The sequence below is a fragment of the Diceros bicornis genome, chromosome 4 (assembly GCF_020826845.1).
Source record: "Diceros bicornis minor isolate mBicDic1 chromosome 4, mDicBic1.mat.cur, whole genome shotgun sequence".
In the NCBI taxonomy this organism is placed as follows: Eukaryota; Metazoa; Chordata; class Mammalia; order Perissodactyla; family Rhinocerotidae; genus Diceros; species Diceros bicornis.
The window spans coordinates 81,604,000-81,624,003 of record NC_080743.1 but is presented as its reverse complement, the minus strand read 5'-3'; the positions used below and the strand labels follow the sequence as shown (position 1 = coordinate 81,624,003).

Here is a 20,004-nt window from a genome sequence, read left to right as displayed (position 1 = left end):
TGGGAGGACAAGTATCATCTTGTTTGTTAGACTTTATCATCAGCATAAAGACGTTGTCAGTAATGAGAAGTTGTTACATCCCAAAATCGAATTCCAAAGTACTTCACTATTAGCATTTAATAAATGTCTTCCTCTAAAAGTAGTAATAAGCTTGAGTTTTTTTTGTTATAAAGATTTATGTTAATGACTGAAATTAATCAATTATATTACCTTAATAATAATAGTATACCTCACTAAGGAAAAATAAAGTCTAAAAAAACTGCACTGTTTTCTGAAGGTGTAGTACTAATTTAGCTATTTAAATTTTTAAAGCTTAATTTTCCACTTAATACTCAACAGTATGAAATTTTAAAAGATAATTTGAGGGAAAGCATGCAAGGTCAACGTACTTAACATAATTAGATATTGGCTGGTCTAATCAGAATCTTATTTAGTATCAGTTGTTTTACGATTAGCATGTTTACCTTATACTCTATTCCAAATATTATAACTCCCTTTATAAATATTTATAGAGAAACTTAAATTATTACAAATTTAACCATGTTGTTATAATTACCTAACTAGTGTATGTTTTCGTGATTTCCCCTCTGACCTGCCAAGTCCATTGAATTATAACTGAAAAAGTTTTCATGTTTTTGATGTAAATTGTTTTGGAGGAAAAGTGGTGGTGAGATAAATGAAATGGAAAATGTCGTATTTCTAAATGAAAGATTTTTAAAACCAAGAGAGACTATGAGCCAGCTTTAGGCAACACTTTGAGATGAAAGGTGTACTTCAAATCTAAAATAATTTTAAAAGATGTTTTTTTTCATTCTCTTTTCCTGTTCCTTCTGCTGCTTTTCATTCTTCAAACAAGTATCTATAGACATCACAAATAACTCAGAGGAAGAAATCTGTGGAAAAGTCTCTCTTCTCCCATGTCATGATGAGAGATCTTTGGTTCAATTGCTTTGGTTCAACTCATAAATCTGACCTCCAAAATATTGAGCTGTTGTGATTATTTTCCTAGGTTACTGAGAGGCATTTGTGTTGTTTTCTAACTTATTTCCCTTAGCCCACTTTGACAGTGTCAATGGACACAGTGAACTTGTTATTGAAAGAGTGTCAAAAGAGGATTCAGGTACTTACGTGTGCACAGCAGAGAACAGCGTTGGTTTTGTGAAGGCAATTGGATTTGTTTATGTGAAAGGTAGGCAGAAGTGCTCTGTTTTTAATTTGTGATTTATTTATAATGAATGGTTTGTGTGTGGCTTTATTATTATGTAGTAATACAAAAATACTTCAGTTTATTAATCCATTTAGTCTTATTTCACAGATGTGCAAATTCATGAGAGATAAAAAAAATTATGAACATTCAACTCAAAAGTAGGTAAGCAGTAAGTAAAGAGGTCATTTGGCACAAAATGGAATGATCCACTTAGATTATTGAAACTGCCAAAATTATCTGGTTGATTAGCATAAGCAGTTGATTCTGGAAAATTGATGGGGTTCAAAAATGGCTTATCCCCTCTTCACCAAATTTTCTTTCCAAATGGGTCAAAATCACAAAGAAATTATCAGAGCTTCCTTTTCCTTATACTTGTCTTGTGTTATTTCCCAGAACCTCCAGCCTTCAAAGGTGATTACCCTTCCAACTGGATTGAACCACTTGGTGGTAATGCAATCCTGAATTGTGAGGTGAGAGGAGATCCCGCTCCAACCATCCAGTGGAGCAGAAAGGGGATGGATATTGAAATTAGTCACAGAATCCGGCAACTTGGCAATGGCTCCCTGGCCATTTATGGCACTGTAGTAAGTCACTCACTTGTCCATACACACTTTGCCGCAATCGATACCTCTGTGTAGGTGCTATGGATGAGAAAAGTTTCTCATGCATTCCTATTTTAATCATAAAATCTGAATCAATGGATTCTTTTAAAAAACTGAAACAAAAGTTCAAATTGATGACGTTTAGGCCTGTCAAAGAAGTACAAGCAATAAAATAATTTTGCTGCTTTGTTCCTGATCATTGACCTATTATTTAACATCAGTAGATAACTTCCTCAAATTTGTTTTAGAATGAGGAATGAAGAATCTGTTTTAGAATGAAGAATTACAAACACAATTACAAATAAATTATAGAGTAGATTTCATCACAAAGCCTATAACTACATTAGGCTTTGCAAAAGCTTTAGTAATTCAGAAAATGCCTGGTGCTTTAAGTTATTCTAATTTGGGCATCAAGTGAATGAGATTTTTATCTAAAAATTTCTCAGACTACATATGGGTAATTTGTTAACCCATTGTTGAATTAATTGAAATAATGATTAAAATATACCATCTAATCACCTAATTAAATAGACCGCTCTCAGTCTTTTATTCTCCTTGGTTTTATTTCAGAGTTAGAACTTGCTGATTATCTCTGATTTTGAGATGTTTTCTCCCTTAGATGCTGTAACACTAAAAGGTCTCAGGCGTCTTCATTACCACTTTCCCCCCTTTTCCTCTATACAATTATTACTACTTCTAAAGTCCTTGGTACTTCTTCTAATACCAATGTTAATACAGTCATGCACTGCATAATGACGTTTAGGTCAACGACGGACCACATATACGACAGTGGTCCCATGAGATTAGTACCCTATAGCCTAGGGGTGTAGTAGGCTATACTGCCTAGGTTTGTGTAGGTACACTCTGTGATGTTTGCACGATAAAATCACTTAACGACACATTTCTCAGAACATATCCCGCTGTTAAGCGACACATGACTGTACCAATTCTCTTTTCACCATACAATTTGAGGCTCCTAAATATGTATCTCCAACCCTGAAACTCTTTCAAGTTCCATTTATAGCTTCCTACTAGAAATTTCTGTTTGGGTAATCCATTGATACTCCTGATTAAACATCTAAATCAAAAACTATCTTCCTCCTCCCATCCTCCTCTACTTCCTGCAGTTCAGTTCCCCTTTGTTGACTTACTGTTTCTATTAATAAGACCAGAATTCTCCTGGTCACAAGACCTTAGCAAAATCTGTCTCTAATTAGTCACCAAATCTAAACTCATATGGTATGTATTTTCTATACCATATATGTATAAATTTGTGACTTACATTCTGTGATTTATCATTACCAGTAAATTAGTTTTTCACTTTCTCTCCTAAATTTCAAGCTCTCTAGAGGTCAAGCTTAATGTTTTTTTTTAATAACCCCCACTAGAAAAGACTTGATATTTGTTCATTTATCCTGATTATTTTATTGCTTTTAAAAATATCTATAAGCATAGCACTAGCATTTTTCTTTTTTTTTTTAATTTTATTTATTTATTTTTTCCCCCAAAGCCCCAGTAGATAGTCGTATGTCTTTAGTAAGAGACTTTTGGATAGATGATGATTAAAAATGTTATTTTTGCTTTGATTTCGTAGCAGGTGTTATTCCTAGAGAGCAATAATAGGCTGTTTTGAAAAAATTTAGCCTAGGAATTTTTTTCTTCTTTTTCTTTCTTTTTAAACCTATTTTTGAGGTTAAATATGTGTAGGTTTTTCTGTTTCTGTTAAAATGTCTTCTCAAAAATGAAGTTTTATATAAACTAGCATCATAGTGAAAAAGTTACCTGCTCTGCTCTGTGGGCTCACATTTTTATTAAACACTGCTTATTTCCATAGAATGAAGACGCCGGTGACTACACATGTGTAGCTGCCAATGAAGCTGGGGTGGTGGAGCGCAGCATGAGTCTGACTCTGCAGAGTAAGCTGCTTAGCTCAACTCTAATCAAACACCTAATTTAAGAAATGTTGCCTAATAAAGAATATTCATTTTCTTTAACTTATAGCAAGTACGTTAATGATGCCTTTCAGCATGTGTCTAGTTTTCTGCTACCAGTGGAGCAATTGTTATCAAGCATAAGACTGATAAGTGTTTTTATACAGAGATTTTTCTCTGTTTATCAAAGCATGTAGTTCAAGATTGCAATTACTTGGCTGCAGAGGTGTTTTTGTTTGCAATATATCCAGTCAAGTGCCCTTCTTATAATTCACCACTGCTTTTGTAATGTGCTTACAAAGATGTCATTTTATAGCACTTTAAAAATATGTATTAAAGGGGCCGTCCCAGTGGTGTAGTAGTTAAGTTCGCGCACTCTTCTTCGGCGGCCCAGAGTTGGCAGGTTCAGATTCAGATCCCAGATGTGGACCTACGTACCGCTCATCAAGCCATGCTGTGCCAGGCGTCCCACTTATAAAATAGAGGAAGATGGGCACAGATGTTAGCTCAGGGCCAATCTTCCTCAGCAAGAAAAGGAGGATTGGCAATGGAGGTTAGCTCAGGGCTAATCTTCCTCACACACAAAAAATATGTATTAAAAATAAAGACTAATGTAAACAAGCTCAAAAGTGCTCCAGGTGGATTGCTATCAATCTGCCATGAAATCGGTATGTGCTCTGGGCAGGATTGTCATGCTCATCATGAAGCCCTTCAGAAGACAGAGCGTTCATAACCAGAGAAGCATGAAAGACTCCAGTGGCCCAATGGATGGTCTCCAGATCCTCTTCAGGGGTTGACCCGAGGACAACGTCATTGGGTTGAGAATTTAGTAAACCAACTTATTTTGTGAATAGGCTCAGTATTTAATGGGATGAATTTACATTTTCTTCGTTCACTGTTGAGAGATACTTCAGTCTAGCATTTACTGACAGCTATTTGCCAAACTACTATTCTGTAAGACTTTAACATTTACTAGATATTTACTAAATATCTAAGACAGTGTTTATCCCTCAGCTTTATTGAGGCATAATTGACAAATAAAAGTGTTTATATTTAAAGTGTACAACATGATTTGATATACGTATATGTTGTGAAATGATTACCACAATCAAGTTAATTAACATATCTATTACCTCACACAGTTACAATTTTGTTTTGATTTGGTCTTTGGGGTGAGAATACTTAAAATCTACTCACTTAGCAAATTTCAAGTATACAATACAGAATTATTAAATGTCACCATGCTGTACATTCGATCCTCAGAACTTATTCATCTTATATCTGAAAGTTTGTATCCTTTGACCAACATCTCCCCATTTCCCCCACTCCTTAGTCCCTGGCAACCACCAATCTACTCTCTGTTTCTGAGTTTGACTTTTTTTTTTCTTAGACTCCGCGTGTAAGTGATGCCGTACACTATTTGTCTCACTTTTTCTGTCTTATTTCACTTAACATAATGCCCTCCAGGTCTATCCATGTTGTCACAAATGGCAGGATTTCCTTCTTGTTTATCACTGAATAATATTTCATTTTATATGTTTTTCTTTGTTCATCCTTTATCCATTCATCAGCAATGGACACATAGATTGTTTTCATATCTTGCTAAGGCAGTGTTTTATTAAAGTACGTATCTATCAAATGATAACCTTGTGGGATGTTGCTAGGAAAAAAGTAATGTTCCATGGTCAAATAAGTCTGAGAAAAAATAGATTAAACAAAGTTCATTCATTTATTAAATATATAAAGAACACCTAGTATATGCCAAGCCCTGCTTAAGAGTACCAAGTTTCTTTACTGCAGATCTTTCCAGAAATGTTAACGCGCTGATATGAGTTATAACTCAACAAAAGGAGGCTGTTGTATGCCACATTTCCCAAATAAATGTTATTTCCATGAAGCCTTCCTCGCCTCTTTGCCGTATCACGTGATTAATCTCTCCTGGAAGAGTGTTCCACTGGCCCAGTTTAGGAAGGACTGTATTCAATCAGCTCATCTACACATACCAGTGATAAATTCATTTTAATAAATGAGGCATATAAAACCAGCCAAAAATATAATTTGTATAAAATTAAGATTAAACACCAGAAACAATGCCTTCATTTAGATAAAATGGTCATATTTAACTGATCACTATGTGACCAGTGGAATTAATTCAACCTTGAAAGATGTACATATGGAATTTTCTTGTTGAATTAATTTATAGCCTGATGTGCAATTGGAAATTTAGATGCCAATTAGAAATATGGTATCTAAATTAAGATTCTGAGTTTTGACACTTTCTTTGACCATAATAATACGAACAGATGAGCTCATTTAGTCACTATGTTGTCATTTAGTGTTGAGTGATTAATCTGAGGCATTTACTTCATTCAGCAACAGTTGATTGAATACATAATATAATTTGAACACTAGGAGAGAAATAAAAGCCCCAGCCCTGAAAGTTCCTAGAGTGAGATTAATGTAGACATCAGATAAGAAGACAATTGTGTAGGATGATGTGGGCATATGTATGAATGATGCATTAATGATACTCACTGGGAGAGTCAAACCTCATATGAAATAATTACATTTGTAAAAGACAACATGTCAGTAATACTCTGTATAAAATACTAGCATATTGATGTCACAATAAAACACATTTTACTTATATTTTTGTTTTATGTTCTGTTATTTCAGATATACTTCTCAATCTAAAACATGCAGCCACCACCCCGAATTATCTGATATTCATTACCTCTCATTGAGCAAATCATTCCACCATTCGGTTCAATCTCACTAAAACACTTCTTTCATCCCATCACGTTCCTTCAAGAATATACATGCTTCCCTTTGCTTACCTACTCAAATGTAAACCCTTCTGATTTTCTAAGGTTTTTAAGATTTCTTTTAAGATTTTAATGTACATGTACATTACTCCTCTCCAGAGTAAATCATTCTTTCAAAGCTGAATTCATCTCCGTGCTATTTCCTTCTCTCCAAGTAGGCTGCCTTCTCCTATATAAATTCTTACCCACTTTTGAAAATCCAGTTCAAGCTGCTTCTCCGCCATGAAGTCTTTCATATTTTATCTTTCTTGACACTATAGACCAGTATAAAGATAAACATTCTGTCAGCAGCTATGTACAGCTGCTTTTACGTTCTTTCCAGCGACTCCATTTGAGTAGCTATCCACTATACATACTGTTAACCTCTCGCTCCTTCTTGAAATTCCTTCCTTTGGTTGCCAGGGTACCATTTTCTCCTGATTTTCTTCCTACTTCAGTGATCAGTTCTTAGTATCATTTATAGGCTTGTCTTCTGTCCAGCTCTTAAATCATGATTTGCAATAGTTTCTGTCTTTGGCCCTCTTCCTCTCATTTTAGACTCAGATCTGAAGCAATCTTACCCACTCATGAAAGACTCATAAATCTGTGTTTCTAGCCCATGTCTATTCTGAGCTGCCGTCTAGATGTCTCTACATGAATGTCCCACAGATACCTGAAGCTCAGCAGTTCTAAATGTATGCAGATAATCATTCCTTACTCCCTCCCAACAAATCTGTTTTTTCTCCTATGTTCTATTGAATTGTGCAAACGTACACTATATTACCCAAGTCAAAACTTTGTAGTCATCAATTCCTCCTTTTACTCCATACCATTCAATGACAAAGTCCTATCATTCCTTTCTTAATAATTCTTGAATGTCTTCCTTTTCCTCTCCATTTCCAGTGACCTGGTTTTGTTTGATCTATTAAGTTACCATTGTTTATACTCCCATATTGCCACATATTTAGCTATTCTATACTAAATTCTATTCTACCTATTCTTTTACCAAATTCTATAGGTATATTATAGCAGAGCTAAATAATTAGTTACTTGCCTGTCTCATCAGTGGACTATGAGCTGCTTGAGACTAGAAGTTATATCTGTTATCTCTGTACCCTCAGCATCTAGCACAATGCCTGGAGAACAGTAGGCTCTCAGTACATGTTTATTGAATAAATGAATGATGACCAATAATGAAAGAATAAGTTAAAAATGACTCTTTACCTCAAAAATTATGTAGGGGAAAGAAGTGAATATTCACCATGTAAAACGCAGACTGAAAAAACAATGAAATAACAATAGTACTAATAATATTGTGTGTTTACCCTGTCAAAGAGCTGTGCTTACATCATCTTAGTGGAGTCTTAACAAGAATCCTCTGAAGGCACCATTTTTAAGGACATAAAGGCTCAGAGAGGTGGTAGGGAGCAGAGGCACAATATGAATCCAGAAAACATGACTGCAGAGCCCATGCTCTAAGCTAATCTGCTTACAGATTTTAAATTTTTGACATTTACTAAGTAAAATTCTATCAGTGGCAATTACAACCTTAGTAGTTGAGAAGCTACAATGTTTTATAAATAGATCAGCCTAATTTTTTTTCAAAAATAGTTACTGTAATATTGACAAAAATGTTAATATAGCTCCACAAAACTAACAAATGCTATGTGCTCTTTTCTGTAGGTCCTCCTGTTATCACTCTTGAGCCAGTAGGAACTGTTATTAATGCTGGTGGCAAAGTCGTATTGAATTGCCAGGCAACTGGAGAACCTCCTCCAACCGTTACATGGTCACGTCAAGGACACTCTATCCCCTGGGATGACCGAGTTCATGTTTTGTCCAACAACTCGTTATATATCGCTGCTGCTCAGAAAGAAGATACGTCTGAATATGAATGTGTTGCTCGAAACTTCATGGGTTCTGTCCTTGTCAGAGTGCCGGTCACAGTCCAGGGTGAGTGTGATCAGAGGGATATTCATATTAAACAGCACTTGGGTCAACCCAGATCATAAAAATTATTAAACATCTTAGTCCAAGTCTCCTTTACCCTTAAGATACTTCTAGATTATGGAGATAAGACAAAAATCACATCACAATTTACAGACTGAGGAGACTAAAACAATACAGATTAGAGCTGTAAAGTGTCAATAATTCAAAATGCCAAACTGAATTTTTGATTCAAAACTAAGTCAAATTTATTTTCAGAAATGAATGCATGTATTTTTCTTTAAAGAATGACTTATTTCAGGGGCCGGCCCGGTGGCATAGTGGTTAAGTTCACGCACTGAGCTATGGTGGCCTGGGTTTCGCAGGTTTGGATCCTGGGCTCGCACCGACACACCACTTGTCAAGCCATGCTGTGGCAGCATCCCATATAAAGTAGAGGAAAGTGGGCACAGATGTTAGCCCAGGGCCACTCTTCCTCAGCAAAAAGAGGAGGATTGGCAACGCATGTTAGCTCAGGGCTAATCTTCCTCACCAAAAAGAAAAAAAGAATGACATTTCCAAAACGTAAACGGTATACTGTATAAACTTCTTGGTTTCTAACTCTTGCAGCAGCCATGTCCAAGTGAGTCAGGAGTGGAGCTGGGAAGAAACACTAGTTAACTATTTGAAATGCTTCTCTCATGCTTAGATTTTAATTTTACCGTAAAGGAGAGCTTCCATATGCAATTTCTCAGCAGTTATAGATTCAGCTCTAGACTCAGTGCATATCTTAAGTGAAATCCAACTTACCGTTTTTTTATTTACAAAAACAAAGTACAATGTTTTATTTGCAGTTAACGGTGGATTTTCCCAGTGGTCTGCCTGGAGATCCTGCAGTGTCACCTGTGGAAGAGGCATCCAAAAGAGGAGTCGTCTGTGCAACAGCCCCTTCCCAGCCAATGGTGGGAAGCCTTGCCAAGGGTTGGATTCAGAAATGAGAAACTGTCAACATAAGCTGTGTCCAGGTACACCTCTTCATTCAACGAATAGGCACATGTTCGATAGATACTCATTTCTGTTCCCTAACTATGGATTGTCTCAGTATTAGTACTTTCAGTTGAAATATATACGATGGTGTAATGTTTCACCTTTGCATAGTGGATGGTAGCTGGTCAGAATGGAGCCCTTGGGAAGAATGCACAAGGAGCTGTGGACGTGGCAACCGAACTAGGACCAGAACTTGCGATAATCCGTCAGCTCAACATGGTGGGCGGCCATGTGAAGGGAGTGTTGTGGAAATAATCATGTGCAACCTTAGGCCTTGCCCAGGTGAGAATCCACCGATGAGCAAAACTTTTGTATTTTTAACTCCTATAAAGGAGTTATAATTACCTTTTCCTCTTTGTTGTGAACAGATGTTCTGGCTTCTACCTTTGAATATATTCATTCTCTATGTTCTTAGTTCTGTCTCATGGATAAACTTGTGGAAGTATGACATTAGTCAATGTTAAGTAAAGTACCTGATTTAATTGAACATGATAAAAGGCTCCAAACTGTGGTGTATTTTTCATCGTGTAGGGAAAACATAAGTATTTACAAAATTGTAGAATTTTTGGAGATGATGAGGACCTTAGGTAACATCTAATTCATCCGTTCATTTTCAGGTGAGAAAAATGAAGCCTAGAGAGGTTAAAGACTTGGTGAGGGGTAAAATCATAATAGCTACCGTTCACTGCATACATATCCTGTGCTAGGAACCATGCTAAGTGCTTTATATACATGTTGGTTTTGACTTTTTGAAACAACCCAACAACATAGATATTTTTTAGGGCTCTTTCAGATTAAAGTGACAGAAATTAAACTTAAATAAGCCTAAGTAGAAAATTCTACTTTCAGGTATGACTGAATCCTATATTTTTCCTAGCGTGTTTTCCATCTCTCATCTCTGCTTTTGTCTCTTTGGCTTTATTCTCCATTGAACTCTTTCCTTGTGGTGGAAAAAATGACTGTTGGCAGCTACTGGCTCACAGGAGCCTTATAATCTAAGAGTTCCTCTCTCTCTCAGAATTCATATCAGCCTCTGAGAAGGAAGGCTGTTTGATTTTGTTTGGGTCCCTTGTTCACCTCTAAAGTCAACTGAGTCCAAGAGAAGGATACTTAGATAACCAGCTTGGGCTGCTTGCCCACAATGTGTCAAGAGGGTCTGGGCTCCTTATTCGACAGCCTGAAACAAGTCATATGGAGTAGAAGAGCGGCTCTTTGCTCATTAGTTCATTCGTTTATTCATTCAGTCATCCAACAAATATTTATTGAGCACCCACTCTGTACTCTGGGCACTGTTATAATTGCTAGAGTCAGAATTATAGATAATATCATTCAGATATTGATAAGCAAACTGAACAGACTCAAAGAGTGGAAGTGATAGAGCATAACTGGGAGAGACACCTTAGCAGAGATGGTCAAAAAGGGATGTTCACAAACCAAAATGAGATAGTTATCTGCTGTATTGGGTATTGCATCCTATTGTACAGATAAGGAAACTAACAGTCATAAAATATGTATTAATTCACTGAGGTCACATAACTAGTAAAAAGTGAATCAGGGATTTGAACCCAGGTCTCTCTGATTCCCAAGCCTATTCACTAGGATCCTGAGTATCTTGATTTGCAGTTCAGAACGTCCACTATATTACAAAAATAAAATATTATCACGAAAACTTAAATAAACCAAAAGCCAAAATTGTGTTTTTAAATCTCCAAGAATTAGAAAGCTAAGTATAATGGCATAATATATCAAAGTAACAAGAGCCAGAGATACTTGATTAGAGCAATCTTTGTACAGTTTTTCAGCTATGATATCTATATAATGAAAAGCTATATGAGATTTGTGAATGTCCTGAAATAAAAGTCAGGTTTTTTCCTTCATGTTGAGTAACTATTGGCCTACTGTTGTTTTGCTCACTGTTCTATTGGCTTACTGTGTGTTAGACTTTTGCTGGTTAGTCCCTAGCCCCTAAATTGACTGAATTTAGCTATTACTTTGGCATAATGTCAATGATGTCCTGGAGCCAGCAAATGAAAGCATGTATCTCTTCCCAACTGAGAGTTTAGTGACGTCATATTGTTAGGTAGATATCAACCATGGTGGAAGTACTGAGAAAAATCAGCAGATGCTGCAAATCAGAGTTTCCTTCTCTACTCTCAGAGAGGTGGTGGTTAAACATTTATCAGCATACCACTATAAAATGAGCAGATGGCCTAAGATAGTCTATCTCAGCCAGGGAGTATGTCAGAATCTTAGGGACAAAAGAGATTTTTCTTTTTATACATTGTTGGATTCAACTTGTTAATCTTTTGTTGAGGATTTTTGCATCTGTGTCCATGAGAGATATTGGCCTGTAAGTTTTCTTTTCTTGTAGTATCTTTGTCTGGTTTTGGTATTAGGGTAATATCGGCCTCATAGAATGAGTTAGGAAGTAATTCCTCTGCTTCTATCCTCCGAAAGAGATGGTAGAGAATTGGTATAATTTCTTCCTTAAATGTTTTGTAGCATTCAGCAGTGAACCCATCTGGCACTGGTGCTTTCTGTTTTGGAAGGTTATTAATTATTGATTCGATTTCTTTAATAGATATAGGCTTATTCAGACTGTTTCTTCTTGTGTGAATTTTGGCAAATTGTGTCTTTCAAGGAATTGGTCCATTTCATCTAGGTTATCAAATTTATGGGCCTAGAGTATTCATAGTATTCCTTTATTACCCTTTTAATGTCCAGAGGGTCTGTAGTGATGGTCTCTCCTTCATTTCTAATATTAGTAATTTGTGCCCTCTCTTTTTCTTTCTTAGTTAGCCTGGGTAGAGGCTTATTGCTTTTATTGATCTTTTCAAACAACCAGCTTTTGGTTTCATTGATTTCATCTATTGATTTCCTTTTTTCGATTTCACTGATTTCTCCTCTATTTCTTTTCTTCTGCCTACTTTGGATTTAATTTGCTCTTCTTTTTCTAGTTTCCTAAGGTGGAAAATTAGATTATTGATTTTAGATCTTTTTTCTTTTCTAATATGCATTCAATGCTATAAATTTCCCTCTAAGCACCGCTTTTGCTGCATCCCACAAATTTTAATAAGTTATGTTTTCATTTTCATTTAGTTCAAAGTACTTTTAATTTCTCTTGAGGTTTCTTCTTTGGCCCATGTATTATTTAGAAGCGTGTTGTTTACTCTCCACATATTTGGGGATTTTCCAATTATCTTTCTATTATTGATTTCTAGTTTAATTCCATTGTGGTCTGAGAGCAGACACTGTATGATTTCTATTCTTTTAAATTTGTTAAGGTATATTTTATGGCCCAGAATGTGTTTTGTCTTGGTGAATGTTCCGTGTGAGCTTGAAAAGAATGTGTATTCTGCTGTTGTTGGATGAAGTACTCTATAGATGTCAGTTATATCCAGTTGATCAATGGTGTTGTTGAGTTCAACTATTTCCTTATTAATTTTCTGCCTGCTGGGTCTGTCCGTTTCTGACAGAGGGGTGTTGAAGTCTCCAACTATGATAGTGGATCCATCTATTTCTCTTTGCAATTCTATTAGTTTTTGCCTCCCATAGTTTGATGAGATTTTTTTGTTGAGTAAGAGTTTACTTTTAATAATGTCAGTCTTCTAGAAAACTTCCAAGAACAGTACAAAGAACTTCTATATACCCTTACCCAGATTCACCAGTTGTGTGTATTTCCTAAAACAAGGACATTCCGTTTCATAAACAAAGTACAATTATAAAAATTGGGAAATTTGACATTAATACAATACTGTTATTAATCTTATTGTCTAATCCACAGTCCACATGCAAATTTTGTCAGTTGTCCCAGTAATATGCTTTATAACTCTTTTTTTCCCCATTCCAAGATCCAATCCAGGATCACACTTGCATTTATTTATCATGTCTCTTTAGTCTCTTTTAATTGAAACAATTTCTTAGTCTATTTTTGCGTTTCATGACCTTGATATTTTTTAGGTATACAGGCCAATCATTTTGTAGAAGAGTTTTCAATTTGGATTTGTCTGATATTTCCTCATGATTAGATTCAGATTTTTCATTTTGGCAGAAACATCACAGAAATGATTTTGTGTCCTTCTCAGTGCATCATATCAGGAGGCACATGATGTCAACTTTGTCCCAATCTGGTGACCTTAACTTTGTTCACTTGTTTAAAGTGGTGTCTGTCATTTATTAGTTACTATTTTTACCTTTGTAATTAAAAAGTATTTTGTAGGGGAACTTTGAGAGTACATAAACATCTTTTTTTTAATCAGTCTTTCACCCACTGGTTTTAGCTTTCATTTATGATTCTTGATTAAATTAGTTATTACCATGATCTTTGCAAAACAGTTATTTCTAACTCTGTCATATCTTCTACATCTATTATTGGCTTTCTAATATAAGGAAGATCTTTCCTTTCTCTTTCTTATTTCTTTTTTATTGATTATTATCAGTAAAGACTCAAGTATTATTTCATTCAATGGCTTATAATGTACTACTATTATATTTATTGTGATGCTCAAATTGTCCTAGATTTGATTAGTGTCCTCTAGGATAACTTCAGTGTCCTCTTGACATATCCTCATGATTCCTGAACACTTCCTTACTTTCTGGTGAAAATTGATATTTTAGGCTTATCATGTACTTTCCCTCCCCCAGTTAGAAGAGTATTTTTAAACTGCCAATCCTCCCCCTAAAAAAGATTGGTATCTTATGGAGTGGGCCATTCTGCTGCCATTTGGGAGTCATTATCATATAAAAAAATATTCTGACAGATTACTTAAAGAATGAGCATTTTTAGAAGTGTCTTTCTGAAAATTGTTGAGAACTTTGAGTAAAGAATGGCCTTACTAGCTCATAGCTCACAGGTATGTAGTACTTACTGTGTGTCCTGCACTGTTCCAAGCATTTTTCATCTATCTATCAACTCATTATTTCTCACCCTTACGTAATAAGGTAGGTTTTTTTATTATTTGCATATTGCAGATAATGAAGCTAGGCACACAGAAGCTAAGTAACTTGTCCAGGATCGCACAGCTAGTAAAGGCAAAGCAGTTATTGAGGCCCAGAGCATCTGGTCCAGAGTCCCTGCTCCTAAGCACTGTGCTCTACTGCCTTTCCAGAATCAGACTGCAATGGAGTGTAACAACAAATTCATCTATTATATTTTGCATTTTTCTTATATACTAGTTCATCCATAGTTATTTTCTTTTGCATTATTTAGATACTATGACATTTTATACCTTCTCTGGTTTCTATTGCCATTCTTCCTTTTTTGTTATCATTCCATTCATATAAAAGAAACATTTCAACTCTACACATTTTATGTCATGAAATTCAATTCTGGTTAGAGTTTTCTGTATTGATTTAAAAAATAAAAAAGATCTTCAGCTGAAAACCTCTATATGTAATAGAAACTACACAAATAATAAATGAATAAATGTCACCCAATTGTAATCCTCCAATAAAAAATGCATCTATGCTATAAGGCTTTATATATTAAGAGATATGGGCTTTTGTTAGCTTACAGCCTTGGAAATAGAACATATTAAAATAATTAGAATGACAGAATTTTTGAAATCACATAGTTTATATATAAGGACTATGAGCATCAGCAATCTAAATTAATAAAGTAGTTTTGAGTAATATCGGTCATTATTGTTTTTTCTTTTTAGGTTTGTTCTCAGTTGTCTTTTTTTTTTTTAATTTTTTGTTTATTGCAGTAACATTGGTTTATAACATTGTAAAAATTTCAGGTGTACATCATTGTACTTCTATTTCTGCATAGATTACATCATGTTCAACACCAAAATACTAATTACAACCCATCACCACACACATGTACCAAATTATCCCTTTCACCCTCCTCCCTCCCCCCTTCCCCTCTGGTAACCACCAATCCAATCTCTGTCTCTATGTGTTTGTTTATTGTTGTTATTATCTACTACTTAATGAAGGAAATCATATGGTATTTGACCTTCTCCCTCTGACTTATTTCACTTTGCATTATACCCTCAGTGTCCATCCATGTTGTCACAAATGGCTGGATTTCATCGTTTCTTATGGCTGAGTAGTATTCCATTGTGTACATATACCATAGCTTCTTTATCCATTCGTCCCTTGATGGGCACTTAGGTTGTTTCCAAGTCTTGGCTATTGTGAATAACGCTGCAATGAACACAGGGGTGCATGTACCTTTGCAAATCGGTGTTTTCAAGTTCTTTGGATAAATACCCAACAGTGGAATAGCTGGATCATATGGTAGTTCTATCCTTGATTTTTTGAGGAATCTCCATACTGTTTTCTGTAGTGGCTGCACCAGTTTGCACTCCCACCAGCAGTGTATGAGAGTTCCCTTCTCTCCACATCCTCTCCAACACATGTTGTTTCCTGTCTTGTTAATTATAGCCATTCTGACGGGCGTGAGGTGATATCTCATTGTAGTTTTGATTTGCATTTCCCTGATAGTTAGTGATTTTGAACATCTTTTCATGTGTCTGTTGGCCATCTGTATATCTTCTTTGGAGAAATGTCTGTTCAGGTCTTTTGCCCATTTTTTAATTGGGTTTTTAGTATTTTTGTTGTTGAGATGCATGAGTTCTTTATATATTTTGGAGATTAAGCCCTTATCAGATGTATGGTTTGCAAATATCTTCTCCCAATTGTTAGGTTGTCTTTTCGTTTTGTTGATGGTTTCCTTTGCTGTGCAGAAGCTTTTTAGTTTGATGTAGTCCCATTTGTTTATTTTTTCTATTGTTTCTCTTGCCCGGTCAGACGTGGTGTTTGAAAAGATGTTGCTAAGACCGATGTGGAAGAGCGTACTGCCTATGTTTTCTTCTAGAAGTTTCACAGTTTCAGGTCTTACATTCAAGTCTTTAATCCATTTGGAGTTAATTTTTGTGTATGGTGTAAGGTAAGGGTCTACTTTCATTTTTTTGCATATGGCTATCCAGTTTTCCCAACACCATTTGTTGAAGAGACTTTCTTTTCCCCATTGTATGTTCTTGACTCCTTTGTCAAAGATTAGCTGTCCATAGATGTGTGGGTTTATTTCTGGGCTTTCGATTCTATTCCATTAATCTGTGTGTCTGTATTTGTGCCAGTACCATGCTGTTTTGGTTACTATAGCTTTGTAGTATATTTTGAAATCAGGGAGTGTGATACCTCCAGCTTTGTTCTTTTTTCTCAGGATTCCTTTAGCTATTCGGGGTCTTTTCTTGTTCCATATAAATTTTAGGATTCTTTGTTCTATTTCTGTGAAAAATGTTGTTGGAACTTTGATAGGGATTGCATTGAATCTATAGATGGCTTTAGGAAGTGTGGACATCTTAACTATGTTAATTCTTCCAATCCAAGAGCGTGGAATATCTTTCCATTTCTTTGTGTCTTCTTCAATTTCTTTCAGAAATGTTTTATAGTTTTCGGTGTACAGATCTTTCACCTCTTTGGTTAAGTTTATTCCTAGGTATTTTATTCTTTTTGTTGCAATTGTAAATGGGATGGTATTCTTAATTTCTCTTTCTGCTACTTCGTTGTTAGTGTACAGAAATGCAACTGATTTTTGTATGTTGATTTTGTATCCTGCAACTTTACCATATTCGTTTATTACTTCTAAAAGTTTTCTGGTGGATTCTTTAGGGTTTTCTATATATAAAATCATGTCATCTGCAAATAGTGATAGTTTCATTTCTTCATTTCCAATTTGGATCGCTTTTATTTCTTTCTCTTGCCTGATTGCTCTGGCTAGGACTTCCAATACTATGTTAAATAGGAGTGGTGACAGTGGGCATCCTTGTTTGGTTCCTGTTCTTAGAGGGATAGCTTTCAGTTTTTCACCATTGAGGATGATATTAGCTGTGGGTTTCTCATATATGGTCTTTATTATGTTGAGGTACTTTCCTTCTATCCCCATTTTATTCAGAGTTTTTATCATAAATGGATGCTGTATCTTGTCAAATGCTTTCTCTGCATCTATTGAGATGATCATGTGATTTTTCTTCTTCATTTTACTAATGTGGTGTATTACGTTGATTGATTTGCGAATGTTAAACCATCCCTGCATCCCTGGAATAAATCCCACTTGATCATGGTGTATAATCTTTTTAACGTATTGTTGTGTGCGATTTGCTAGTATTTTGTTGAGGATTTTTGCATCGATGTTCATCAGTGATATTGGCCTGTAATTTTCTTTTTTTGTGTTGTCCTTGTCTGGTTTTGGTATCAGGGTAATGTCAGTTTCGTAGAATGAGTTAGGGAGCTCCCCCCCCCCTCAATTTTTTGGAAGAGTTTGAGAAGGATAGGTATTAAGTCTTCTTTGAATGTTTGGTAGAATTCACCAGGGAAGCCGTCTGGTCCTGGACTTTTATTTTTGGGGAGGTTTGTGATTACTGTTTCGATCTCCTTACTGGTGATTGGTCTATTCAAATTCTCTACTTCTTCTTGATCCAGTTTTGGAAGGTTGTATGATTATAAGAATTTATCCATTTCCTCCAGATTGTCGAACTGGTTGGCATATAGCTTTTCATAGTATTCTCTTATAATCTTTTGTATTTCTGAGGTGTCTGCTCCTCTTTCATTTCTGATTTTACTTATTTGTGCCTTCTCTCTTTTTTTCTTGGTGAGTCTAGCTAAAGGTTTGTCAATTTTGTTGATCTTTTCAAAGAACCAGCTCTTGGTTTTATTAATTTTTTCTATTGTTTTTTTGGTCTCTATTTCATTTATTTCTGCTCTGATTTTTATGATTTCCCTTCTGCTACTGATTTTGGGCTTTGTTTGTTCTTCTTTTTCCAGTTCCTTTAGGTGCATTTTAGATTGTTTATTTGAGATTTTTCTTGTTTGTTGAGATAGGCCTGTATTGCTATAAACTTCCCTCTTAGAACTGCTTTTGCTGTATCCCATAAATTCTGGCATGTCGTATTTTCATTTTCATTTGTCTCCAGGTATTTTTTGATTTCTTCTTTGATTTCTTCGTTAACCCAGTCATTGTTCAGTAGCATTTTGTTTAATCTCCATGTATTTGTGGCTTTTCTGATTTTCTTCCTATAGTTGATTTCTAGTTTCATACCGTTGTGGTCAGAAAAGATGCTTGGTATTATTTCAACCTTCTTAAATTTATGGAGACTTGTTTTGTAGCCTAATATGTGATCAATCCTGGAGAATGTTCCATGTGCATTTGAAAAGAACGCGTATTCTTCGGTTTTTGGATGGAATGCTTGGTATATATCTACTAGGTCCATCCGTTCTAGTGTGTCGTTTAAGGCCAATGTTTCCTTATTGATCTTCTGTTTGGATGATCTATCCGTTGGTGTAAGTGGAGTGTTAAAGTCCCCTACTATTATTGTGTTACTGTCTATTTCTATTTTTACGTCTGTTAATAATTGCTTTATATATTTAGGTGCACCTACATTGGGTGCGTAGATATTTACAAGTGTTATATCCTCTTGTTGGATTGTTCCCTTGATCATTATGTAATGCCCTTCTTTGTCTCTTTTTACAGTTTTTGTTTTAAAGTCTATTTTGTCTGATATGAGTACTGCTACCCCAGCTTTCTTTTCATTGCCATTTGCGTGGAGTATCTTTTTCCATCCCTGCACTTTCAGTTTGTGAGTGTCTTTAGGTCTGAAGTGTGTCTCTTTTATGCAGCATATATATGGGTCTTGTTTTTTTATCCAGTCAGCCATCCTATGCCTTTTAATTGGAGCATTTAGTCCATTGACGTTTAAGGTAGCTATTGATAAGTATGTACTTACTGCCATTTTTTAACTTTTTTTTTTTTTCTCAGTGTTTTAGTAGTCCTTCTCTGTTCCTTTCTTCTTCTATACAGAATTGATGGTCACTTTAGTTTGACCTCCGTCTGAAAGCTGTACTCTTTAACTCCCCTCCTCCCTCCTTTTATGTTTTTGATATCATATCTAACCTCTTTTTTGTGCATTTGTATCCATTACGTTCTAATCATGGAACTAGATAATTTTTCCTATTTGTGGTCTTTGCTTTTCCCCTTAAATCAGTCCCTTTTACGTTTCTTGTAGCACTGGTTTCTTGGTGACAAACTCCTTTCATTTTTGCTTATCTGGGAAATTTTTGATCTCTCCTTCCATTTTGAATGATAACCTTGCTGGGTAGAGTATTCTTGGCTGTAAGTTTTTTCCTTTTAGCACTTTAAATATATCGTGCCATTCTCTTCTAGCCTGTAAGGTTTCTGCTGAGAAGTCAGTTGATAGCCTTATGGGGTTTCCTTTGTATGTAACTTAACATTCTCTTGCGGCTTTTAGGATTCTCTCTTTAATTCTGGACATTTTGATTATGATGTGTCTTGGTGTGGGCCTCTTTGGGTTTATCTTGTTTGGGGCTCTCTGTGCTTCCTGTACCTGGATGTCTGTTTCCTTCCTTAGGTTAGGGAAGTTTTCATCTATTATTTCTTGAAATAGATTCTCTGCCCCCTTGTCTCACTCTTCTCCTTCCGGGACACCTATAACACGATGTTAGTGTGCTTGATGTTGTCC

At 35.5% G+C, this 20,004-nt stretch overlaps 1 protein-coding gene across 6 annotated transcripts in view; it reads left to right on the top strand.

The window, feature by feature from the left end:
• HMCN1 (hemicentin 1) overlaps positions 1 to 20,004 on the top strand; it is a 450,903-nt gene that overhangs the window by 391,302 nt on the left and 39,597 nt on the right. For all 6 annotated transcript variants that reach the window (XM_058539863.1, XM_058539864.1, XM_058539862.1 and 3 more), the window contains 6 exons: positions 1,055 to 1,189; positions 1,601 to 1,791; positions 3,644 to 3,725; positions 8,228 to 8,497; positions 9,325 to 9,495; positions 9,629 to 9,799. In XM_058539863.1, the coding sequence (XP_058395846.1) occupies positions 1,055 to 1,189; positions 1,601 to 1,791; positions 3,644 to 3,725; positions 8,228 to 8,497; positions 9,325 to 9,495; positions 9,629 to 9,799 (1,020 nt within the window). The remainder of the gene's footprint in view (positions 1 to 1,054; positions 1,190 to 1,600; positions 1,792 to 3,643; positions 3,726 to 8,227; positions 8,498 to 9,324; positions 9,496 to 9,628; positions 9,800 to 20,004) is intronic.